This window comes from Aethalodelphis obliquidens, unplaced genomic scaffold (assembly GCF_003676395.1).
Source record: "Aethalodelphis obliquidens isolate GAN/ISIS:26980383/991018 unplaced genomic scaffold, ASM367639v1 scaffold3, whole genome shotgun sequence".
Taxonomy (NCBI): Eukaryota; Metazoa; Chordata; class Mammalia; order Artiodactyla; family Delphinidae; genus Aethalodelphis; species Aethalodelphis obliquidens.
Window position 1 is genome coordinate 70,286,060 of NW_020837947.1, and position 12,191 is coordinate 70,298,250.

General features: G+C 39.3%; 1 protein-coding gene across 4 annotated transcripts in view; it reads left to right on the forward strand.

The window, feature by feature from the left end:
• Positions 1-12,191, forward strand: part of CEP162 (centrosomal protein 162) — a 96,338-nt gene that overhangs the window by 78,785 nt on the left and 5,362 nt on the right. For all 4 annotated transcript variants that reach the window (XM_027091304.1, XM_027091308.1, XM_027091296.1 and 1 more), the window contains one exon: positions 3,318-3,452. In XM_027091304.1, coding sequence (XP_026947105.1) covers positions 3,318-3,452 — 135 coding nt within the window. The remainder of the gene's footprint in view (positions 1-3,317; positions 3,453-12,191) is intronic.

A 12,191-nucleotide genomic window follows, 5' to 3' on the forward strand; every position in this document is an offset into this window, starting at 1 on the left:
GGCGCATGGGCTTCATTAGTTGTGGCATGTGGGCTCAGTACTTGTGGATCATGGGCTACTTGTGGCGCACAGGGGTAGTTGCTCCGCGGCATGTGGGATCTTCCCGGACCAGGGACTGTACCCTTGTCCCCTGCACTGGCAGGCGGATTCTTAACCACTGCACCACCAGGGAAGTCCGTGACTGCTTGTTTTTAAAGTAATTTTATAGAGCTACAAGAACACTGAGTGATTTCAAATTTTTCAGCATAGCTCAAGTTAGCTATTAAGAAATTTTTAGTTCTCTTTGATGGTGTCATACTTAACCTGATTTTTTTTGATCCTTGATTCCTGCATTGGTTATCTGTGCATTCGAGTAATTGGTGTCCTCTTCCAGACTTTGCAGGTTTGCTACGGCAGAGACAGTTCTTTACCAGTCAGCTCAGCTTGGGTTTCTGGATGTGTCTGCTGGTCACATCCTTGGGCTTGCTTTCATGGTCTATTTTTGGGCAAGGCCACTGCCTGAGTTCTGAAGTTGGAGGAAGAGGGATGCCACTAGCTGAGTACAGTTGGACAGGATTCCTGGTTTGGTTCCCTACCCAAGTGAAGCTGTTGCCTAGCCTGTATCCAGAGTGCCAACTGTGGTTTATTCACTGTATGACTCTAAATGTTTACTTGAACCTACATTTTATAATAGAGGAGTCAAAATAGTAATAATAGTTACTGTTTATTAACTGTTTACTAGGCACTGAGGTGTTCTATGTGGTTCTCACAATAACCCAAAAGAGTAGGTACTACTATTCCCATTTTATAGATGAAGAAACTGATGCTAAGTAAAATGAAATAGCTTACCTGAGGTCACCAAGCAGAATATAGAAATGGAAGCATTAGGACTCAGGGCCTCTGGCTCCAGGTCCAAGGCTCTCAGTTACTTTTTTTTTTTTTAATTAATTTATTTAGTTTTGGCTACGTTGGGTCTTTGTTGCCACATGCAGGCTCTCTCTAGTTCTAGTGAGGGGGGGCTACGCTTCATTGCAGTGTGCGGGCTTCTCATTGCAGTGGCTTCTCTTGTTGCGGAGCACGGGTTCTAGGCATGCAGGGTCAGTAGTTGTGGCTCGCGAGCTTAGTTGCTCCGTGGCATGTGGGATCTTCCCAGACCAGGGCTCAAACCCGTGTCCCCTACATCAGCAGGTGGATTCTTAACCACTGCGCCACCAGGGAAGTCCCATCAGTTACTTTTTTACGAATCCCCTATCAACGGACATTCAGGTTGTTACCAGTTTTTTTCTATAGCATTCAAGTAGCAGGAAGCATTTTTGATCATACATCTTTGCCTGTGCATCCAGTTGCCTCCAATGGATTAATTCACTAAAATGTAAGAATTTTTTAAAAGTAAAGATTCAACCTTAATTTATACTCTTAAAGGTGCTTTTAAGTAGGTACAGATGAAGGGACGTTATCTCTATTCTTTGTCTAGAACCAAATTTCTGAATTTAGGTAGTTTACAAATGAATGTTTAGCCTCTGAAAGGTGACTCCGTTGATTTATTCATGGATAATTGTTAAACACCTACTCTCTGCTGTGCATGGCTCTAGGTGCTAGGAATACTGAGGAGAACAAAGTTAGACAAAAATCCCTGCTCTCATGGAGCTTACGTTTTATTTGGGGAATCAGACAATAAACAAATGTAACTTTTGATAAATCAGATCAACTGAGACAACATCTGTTAAGTACTTAGCCTAGCACATGATACTGCCATAACTCACTACTGCCTGTCCTTTAAGAGTCAGTTCAGCCACAGCTGCCTCAGGTTGAGAATCCTGCAGCCCACCTCTCCTTCAGGTTCAGGACTCCCTCACTTACCACCTCACTGCTTCTTGGGCATCTCTCCATGGCAGCACATCATGTTAGAATTCTCATTCTCTCAAGTGCGCCTTCCACTAGACCAGAACTTCCCAGCTGGTGGATCGGGAATGGGTTACCTGTGGTCACAAGATGATGATGGCTGGAAAGGTCGTCTAATGACAAACTCAGTCATTTTTCAATTATTAAAAAGTTTATAGAAGATGAAGTGATATTTGACCATTACAAGTATGACAATGCCTCTGACAACTTTCTTAGTTCAGTATCATTTTTTTTGTTTTGTTTCGATGGGGGGGGGGGGGGTTTGTTTGGTTTTTTGTTTTGTTTTACAATTTTTAGCAATCATAGTTTTGACATACTGCCCAGCACCCATCACCACAGCATGGTATGTATGGCATCTCCCCAACCTTTCTGCAAATCATCCTAATTAAGGTCTGCTTATTTCTTTGGTCACTGATGATATCAAGGATGTCCCACACTTAAAATTTTTAGATTTGCCTCTGATTTAATTTGCTTGTATTTTCACATTTTTTAAACTAACTTCAGAAGAGTATATGGGTTCTTTTTTTTTTTTTGTATTAGTGTTATTAAGTACTTGGGTGTTTCCATGTAAAGCATAATTGAATTGTTAATTTTATCCATTTTCATTTGCTTGTTAATTATTTTGCCTTTTGATATTAACAGTTGGCAAAGTTATCATAATTTTATGGTATAAACAAAATGCAATTAATTTTTTTTATGAAGTCCAATGTAAAGATCCCTCATGTCACCTCCATTTCACTCCCTGGTGCCATAAAAGTTTTACCATTTTTTCTGGGTCATGATATGAAAAAGGAGGTACTGCACCAGACTGTCATCTCCATGAGGACAGCGACTGTGTCTTTCATCTCTGCATCCTCAGTACCTAAGAGCCAGCACAGAAAGAGTTCAGTACTTCCTTATCTCTGTTTTCTATGCATACATTCACATGTGGAATGAATTAAGTGACAAAGTGATACAAACCAGAAGATAATTACAAATAGAATTATAGGGAGTTGACAAAAGAGGATCCACATTTATTGAACTCTTTCTGTGTATTGGGTGCTTTAAATGTATTATTTAATCCCAACAGTAATCACACTATTAACAAATACTTTGTAACAAGGCTGAATACATCAAAGAAAGTGCCCAACTTCATTTTCTGCACCACAACCAGCCTGGCATACCTGGGAGGGAGAAAGTGGTCCAATCATCTGGAACCTTTTGGAATGTGAGGTCACTTCAGAACAAGGATGAGCCTTTACTTTCTGGACCAAGGGAATGAAAGCTATTATTTTAACAACTCCAGATACCTTTGATGTTAACAAAAAGCCTCTTATGTAGAGAAATTTTATACAAAGAATATGCAGTGACTGTTCTTACTTCTTATGACTGCCTGTTAAAAATGAATTATTTCCTTGTTATCATAATTTCCCATTTATTTCATATCTCAATTTTAGATTACAAAACTCTTGGAAGAATTGAGAGAAGCCAAAGAAAACCATACACCAGAGATGAAACATTTCATGGTCTTAGAAAAGAAAATTAAACAGATGGAAATGAGACATGAGCAAAGAGAGCAGGAGCTTCAACAGGTGAAGTAGTAAATCACTTTTACATATTTGTACAGTTCTTCACATTTAAGTACCTCCCGTTTGCTATCGTTTTGTCTTCCCTAGCAAATTACTTAAAAAGTATTTCCATTGTATATTGATTTTACTAAAAATAAATGTATAGCTTTTAAGAGAAAATAGGACTTTAATTCTTAAATACCTGAAGATTGGTTTGCCTTATATCTACAGAAATAGAGTAACAGCTTTTGTATTCTGTTCTTTATTGTTGATGGATGCCTGAAAGTTAGGCATTTTACCTTGGGAACAGGGCTCTTGGGAACCGTGTTCCATATTTAAGTCATTTCAATAAATGTTAGTAAGAAACAGGCTTATATTAAAATGCGATCACTTAAAATCTTATTTGCCTAGCACTAGTAACATTGGGGTTAAACAGATAAATCAACAGCAATTAAAATGGGCAGAAGGGCTTGATGTGTTTTCAGGCACTAGCTTTGGTCTTGATATTTAGCTTTGCTTGAACAGTGTATTAGTCTGCTTGGACTGCCACAACAAAATATCATAAACTGAGTGGCTTAAAAAACAGAAATCTTCTCACAGCTCTGGAGGCTAAAATTTACAATCAAGGTTTCCAACTGGTTCTGTTTCTGGTGAGAGCTCTTTCTGACTTGCAGATGAACTTTTTTCTCCACGTGTGCTCTGTGTGGTGGAGAGGGGGAGTAGAGAGAGAAAGAGCTCTCTAATGCCTCTTCTTATGAGGACACTAATCCAGTCTAACTGGGGCTCCACCCTTATGACTTATGACGAGATGGACTTTATAACATATATAATATATAGTATCCAAAAGGAACAAAATACATTTTCGAGCACACATTCTTCTCAAGCACACGTGTAAAATTCTCCAGGATAGATCATATATTAGGCCACAAAACAAGTCTTAATAAATTTAAGAGGAGATTAAAAATCAATCATCAAGCATCTTCCCTGACCACAGTGGAATGAAACTGAGAATCAGTTGCAAGAAGAAAACTAGAAAATTCACAAATATGTGGAGTTAAATCACATGCTGCTAAACAACCCACAGGTTAAAGAAGAAATCAAAAGATAAATTTAAAAATATCTTGAGACAATTGAAAATGGAAACACAGCATACCAAAATTTATAGGATGCAGCAAATCAGTCCTGAGAAGGAAGATAATTGCAATAAATGCCTACATCAAGAAACAAGCCAAAGACAAAGAAAATTTTTAAAACAGCAACAGAAAAGCAATGTGTCACATACAAGGGAACCCCCATTAGAGGATATGTAGATTTCTCAGTGGAGAGTTTGCAGGTGAGGAGACAATGGATTGATACATTCAAAATACTGAAAGAAAAGACTGTCAATCAAAAATACTATAGCTGGCAAAGCTCTCCTTCAGAAACAAATTAAAAATCGTCAGGGAGTTCATCACCACTAGACCTGCCTTACAAGACTCCTAAAGGGAATTCATCAAATGGAAATAAAAAGATGCTAATTAACATCATAAAAATATATGAATGTAGTTGAAAAACTCACTGGTAATGCTAAATATATAGTCAAAGTCAGATTCTGTAATATTGTAATGGTGGTGAATAATTCTCTTACAATTCTAGTATAAAAGTTGAAAAAGCAAATGTATTAAAAATAACCATAACTACATTAGTTATTGCACACAGTATTAAAATATGTAAATTGTAACATCAATAACCTAAAATTGAGGTGGGAAGCAGTAAAAGTGTCAAGTTTAGTATGCTATTGAAGTTTTTATCAACTTAAAATAGGATGTTATAAATATATCACATTTTATGTAGGCCTCACATTAACCACAAAGGAAAAAATCCTGTAATAGTTATCCAAAAGATTATGCTAAAGGAGTCAAAGCATACCACAACAAATCATTAATTCACAATAGTAGACTGGAAATGTAAGAAGCAAGGATCTACAAGACAGAAAACAACAAAATAACAATAGTAAATTCTTATCAATAATTCTCTTTAATTTAAATGGATTAAATTTTTCATTCAAAACAGTAGAATTGCTGAATGGATGAACAACAAGATCCAAACAATATGCTACCTACAAGAGACACACTTTAGCTTGAAAAACACATGTAGACTGAGAATGAAGAGATGGAAAAAGATATTTCAAGCAAATGGTAACCAAAAGAAAGCAGGAGTAGCTGTAGCTATATCAGATAAAATAGAGTTTAAGCTAAAAATCACCAAAAGAGACAGTGAAGGTAATTATGTAATGATAGAGGGCTCAATCCATCAGTACGATATAACATGTAAATATTTATGCATCCTACATCAGAGCACCTAAATATATAAAACAAACACTAACAGAACTAAAAGTAGAAACAAACAGCAATACAGTAATAGTTGGGGACTTTAATATTCCACTCTCAACAATGGATATTTCATCCAGAAAATCAATAAGGAAACAGCAGGGTTTGAGTGATACTATAGAAAAAATAGATCTAACAGATATATACAATACCTCCCCCCGCCAACAACAGCAGAATATACATTCTTATCAAGCACACAAGGAACACTTTCTAGGATAGATCACATGTTAGGCCACAAACCAATTATTGGTAAACTTAAGACTGAAATCATAGCAAGTATCTTTTCTGACCTAAATGATGTGAAACTAAATATCAACAGGAGGAAAACTGGAAATGTGACATATACATAGAAACTAAACAGCACACTCCTAAATAAACAATGGACCAGAGAAGAAATTGAAAGGAAAAAAAAAGTATCTTGAGATAAACGTGAAACACAACATACCAGAACTAATGCAGTGCAGCAAAAGCATTTCTGAGAGGGAAGGTTATAGAAATAAATGCATGTTTCAAGAAAAGAGGTATCAAATTTTAAAACCTAGCTTTATACCTCAAGGGACTAGAAAAAGAACAAACTAAGCCCGAAGTTAAAAGAAGGAAGGAAGTAAAGATTAGAGCAGAAATAAAGAATAGAAAAGATTAACAGAACAAAGAGTTGGTTGTATTAAAAGATAAACAAAATTGACAAACCTTTACCTAGACTGAGGAAAGAAAAAGGGAGAGAACTCAAAATTATAAATGAAAGAGGGGACATTACAAATAATACCACAGAAGTACAACAGATCATAGGAGACTACTATAAAAATTAAATGCCGGGCTTCCCTGGTGGTGCAGTGGTTGAGAGTCCGCCTGCTGATGCAGGGGACACGGGTTCGTGCCCTGGTCCGGGAAGATCCCACATGCTGCGGAGCGGCTGGGCCCGTGAGCCATGGCCGCTGAGCCTGCGCGTCCGGAGCCTGTGCTCCGCAACGGGAGAGGCCAGAACAGTGAGAGGCCCGCATACCGCAAAAAAAAAAAAAAAAAAATGCCCACAAACTGAACAACTTAGAGGAAATTGATAAATTGCTAGACACGTACGATCTATTAAGACTGAATTATTAAGAAATAGAAAATCCTGAAAAGAGCATGCTAGTAAGGAGATGGTATCAGTAATCAAAAGTCTCCCAACAAAGAAAATTCCAGGAACAGATGGCTTCACAGGTAAATTCTATCAAATTTTTAAAGAATTAATGTCAGTCCTCAAACTTCAAAAAGTAGAAGAGGAAGGAATACTCTCAAACTTATTTTACAGGCCAGCATTACCCTGATAACAAAGCCAGATAAGGACACTACAAGAAAATAAAACAATAGACCACTTTCCCTGATGAATATAGATGCAACAATTCTCAAAAACAAACAAAAAAATAGAGACCCGCAAGCAGGCAGCAAGCACTGCCCCCTGTCCTGGTAGTGCACGGGCTGCAGCCACCCCTAGGGGACCCCTGAGCAGGCACCAAGGGCTGCCCCCACTGTCCCAGAAGCACGCAAGGGGCCGTGCATGCGCACCCCACATCAAGGGGATAATGGCCAGCATGCACTGAGGAAAGAGGCAGCAAGCGTCCAAACTAAAGACAGCCCCTCAATTCTGGACAAGGTGGCAGAGTAGAAGGACTTGAGCTCTCTTCCTCTCACGAAAACACCAAAATCATAACTGACTGCTGAACAACCATCAACAAAAAAGACTGGAACTTATCATAAAGATGTTTTTACATTCAAAGACAAAGAAGAAGCCACAATGAGACAGGAGGAGGGGCACTTTCATGACATAATAAAATCCCATACATACCAAGTGGATAACCCACAAACTGGAAGATAATTATTATCACAGAGGTTCTCCCACAGGAGTGAGAGTTCTGAGCCCCATGTCAGTCTCCCAAGCCTGAGGGTCTGGCATTGGGAGGAGGAACCCCCAGAGCATTTGGCTTTGAAGGCCAGTGGGACGTGACTGCGGGAGCTCCACAGGACTGGGGGAAACAGACTCCACTCTTGGAGGGTGCACACAAGTTTTCCCAGCACAAAGCAGTAACTCCATAGAATCCTGGGCTAGACCTACCTGTGGGTCTTGTAGAGTCTCCTGGGGAGGCGGGGGTTGGCTGTGGCTCACTGGGGGGCAAGGACACTGGTGGCAGAGGCCCCAGGAACACTGATCAGCATGAGCTATCCCAGGGGCTGCCATTTTGGCACCAATTCCTGGCCCTAGCCAACACGCCACAGCCTGCAGGCTCCAGTGCTGAAATACCTCAGGGCAAAAAAAACCAGCAGATAGGACCTTAGCCCCACCCATCAGCAGACAGGCTGCCTAAAGCCATACTGAGCTCACAGCCACCTCTAAACGAACAACTTGACGTGGCCCTGCCCACCAGAGGGACAAGATTGAGCTCCACCCACAAGTAGGCAGTCACCAGTCCCTCCCACCAGGAAGCCTGCACAAGCCCCTGGACCAGCCTCACCCACCAGGGGCAGACACCCAAAGCAAGAGGAACTACGATCCTGCAACCTGCAGGAAGGAGACCATAAACACAGAAAGTTACGCAAAATGAGATGACAGAGAAATATGTTCCAGACAAAGGAACAAGATAAATCACAAGAACAACTAAGTGAAGTGGAGATAGGCAATCTACCTGAAAAAGAATTCAGAGTAATGATAGTAAACGTGATCCAAGATCTCAGAAAAAGAATAGTGGCACAGACCGAGAAGATACAAGAAATGTTTAACAGAGAGCTAGAAGATTTAAAGAACAAACAGAGATGAACAGTACAATAAGTGAAATGAAAAAATACACTAGTAGGAATCAATAGCAGAATAAATGAGGGAGAAGAACAAATAAGTGAGCTGGAAGACAGGATGGTGGAAATCACTGCTGTGGAACAGAATAAAGAAAGAAGAATGAAAAGAAATGAGGACAGTGTCAGAGACCTCTGGCACAACATTAAACACACCAACATTTGCATTATAGGGGTCTCAGAAGGAGGAGAGAGAGAAAGGGCCTGAGAAAATATTCAAAGAGATTATAGCCAAAAACTTCCCTAACATGAGAAAGGAAACACTCAAGTCCAGGAAGTACAGTAGAGTCCCATGCAGGATAAGCCCAAGGAGGGACACACCAAGATACATATTAATCAAACTGACAAAAATTAAAGACAATGAAAAATTATTAAAAGCAACAAGGGAAAAGCAACAAATAACATACAAGGGAACTCCCATAAGGTTATCAGCTGATTTTTCAGCAGAAACTCTGCAGGCCACAAGGGAGTGGCACCATATATATATATATATATTTTTTTTTTTTTTTTTTTTTTTGCGGTACGCTGGCCTCCCACTGCTGTGGCTTCTCCTGCTGTGGAGTACAGGCTCCGGACGCACAGGCCCAGCAGCCATGGCTCACGGGCCCAGCCGCTCCGCGGCACGTGGGATCCTCCCGGACCAGGGCACGAACCCATGTCCCCTGCATCGGCAGGCAGACTCCCAACCACTGCGCAACCAGGGAAGCCCGGGAGTGGCACTATATATTTAAAGTGATGAAAGGGAGAAACCTACAACCAAGAATACTCTACCCAGCAGGGCTCTTATTTAGAGTCAACGGAGAAATCAAAAGTTTTACAGACAAGCAAAAGCTAAGAATTCAGCACCACCAAACCAGCTTTACAACAAATACAAAAGGAACTTATCTAGGCAGAAAAGAAAAGGCCCCAACTAGAGACAAGAAAATTACGAATGGGAAAGCTCACCAGTAAAGGCAAATATAAGTAAAGGTAGGAAATCATCCACACACAAATATGATATCAGAACCAGCAGTTGTTGAGAAGAGGAGAGTACAAATTCAGGATATTAGAAATGTATTTGCAATTAAGAGACCAGCAACTTAAAACAATCTTGTATATATATAGACTGCGATATCAAAACCTCATAGTAACTGCAAACCAAAAGTCTACAAAAGAAATTGAAGATGACTAAACCCGTTGGAAAGATATACCATGTTCTTGGATTGGAAGAATCAATACTGTCAAAACAACTATACTACCCAAGGTAATCTACAGATTCATTGCAATCCTTGTCAAATAAATGCATTATCAAAATGCGTTTTTCACAGAACTAGAACGAAAACTTTTAAAATTTGTATGGAAACACAGAAGACCTCAAATAGCCAAACCAATCTTGAGAAAGAAGAACAGAGCTAGCAGAATCATGCTCCCTGACTTCAGACTATACAACAAAGCCACAGTCGTCAAAACAAGGTGGTACTGGCACAAAAACAGACATAGGTCAATGGAACAGGATGGAGAGCCCAGAAATAAGCCCACACACATGTGGTCAATTAATCTATGACAACGGAGGCAAGAATATACAATGGAGAAAAGAAAGTCTCTTCAATAAGTGGTGCTGGGAAAACTGGACAGCTACATGTAAAAGAATGAAATTAGACCATTCTCTAACATCATATACAAAAATAAACTCAAAATGAATTAAAGACCAGATACTATAAACCTCTTAGAGGAATACATAGGCAGAACACTCTTTGACATGAATTGCAGCAATGCCTTTTTGAATCTGTTTCCTAGAATAATGGAAATAAAAACAAATGTAAACAAATAGGACCTAATTAAACTTAAAAGCTTTTGCACAGCCAAGGAAACCATAAGCTAAACAAAAAGACAACCCACAGAATGGGAGAAAATATTTGCAAACGAAGTGACTGGCAAGGGATTAATCTCCAAAATATACAAACAGGTTATGCAGGTCTATATCAAAAAAACCCAACAACCCAATAAAAAAAAATGGACAGAAGATCTAAATAGACAAAGAAGACATACAGATGGCCAAAAAGCACATGAAAATATGCTCAACATGAGAAATGCCAATCAAAACCACAATAAGGTATCACCTCACACCAGTCAGAAAGGCCATCATCAAAAAGTCTTTGAACAATAAATGCTGGGGAGGGTGTGGAGAAAAGGGGACAGGACCCTCCTACACTGTCGGTGGGAATGTAAATTGGTACAACCACTCTGGAGAACAGTATGGAGGTTCCTTAAAAAACTAAAAATAGAGTTATCATAATGACCCAGCAATCCCACTGCTGGGCATATATCCAGAGGAAACTAATTTGAAAAGATACATGCAGCCCAGTGTTCATAGCAGCACTATTTACAATAGTCAAGACATGGAAGCAACCTTAATCTCCACTGACAGCGGAATGGATAAAGAAGTCGTGGCATATATATATATATATATGGTGGAATATTACTTAGCCATAAAAAAGAACAAAATAATACCATTTGTAGCAACATGGATGGACCTAGAGATTATCAGACTAAGTGAAATGAGTCAAAGACAAATATCATATATCACTCATGTGGAATCTTTTTTTTTTTTTTGCGGTACGCGGGCCTCTCACTGTTGTGGCCTCCCCCATTGCGGAGCACAGGCTCCGGACGCGCAGGGTCAGCGGCCATGGCTCACGAGCCCAGCCGCTCCGCGGCATGGGGGATCTTCCCAGAACGGGGCACGAACCCGTGTCCCCTGCATCGGCAGGCGGACTCTCAACCACTGTGCCACCAGGGAAGCCCTGGAATCTAATTTTTTTTAAAAAATGATACAAATGAACTTACTTACAAAACAGAAACAGACTCACAGATTTCAAAAAACAAACTTATGGTTACCAAAGGGGAAATGTGTTGGGGAGGGATAAATTAGGAGTTTGGGATTAACATATATACACTACTATATATAAAATAGATAACAACAAGGACCTACTGTATAGCACAGGGAACGCTACTCAATATTCTGTAATAACCTATATGGGAAAAGAATCTGAAAAAAAAGAATATATGTATAAATATATAAATGAATCACTTTGCTGTACACCTGAAACTAACACAACATTGTAAATCAACTATACTCCAATAAAGTTAAAAAAATAAAAAAGGAACAGTGAAGTCAAAAGGCTGCTCTAGCAGCACATATAGTGAAACCTTTGCATCTTCTGGAGAGACTTATTTCCTAGATTAACAGTACAGATGCTTGTAAGAAGCTACAGGGTAATGTTTTTTGGTTTTGTGGGTTTTTTTCAGAATTGAAATTACAGAACAAATTTAATGCTTATAGCACTTGTGAAAGGGACCTTTTAAACCTGTGTTTTTCCTTTCTATTTGGAAGCTGCTCTCAGCTCTGAGTTCTATTATAGTGACTATGAGGGGAAGCCTTCATGACCCACCTGCACCAAGGCATACTTATACTACCAGTATTACCACTGTCAGTGTATAGAAAATGACTAGAAGATGACCGTATCAGGATATAATTATTTCCAAAAAGGCATATATTCCTTGTTTAAAAAAAAATTAGCAAACCAAATTC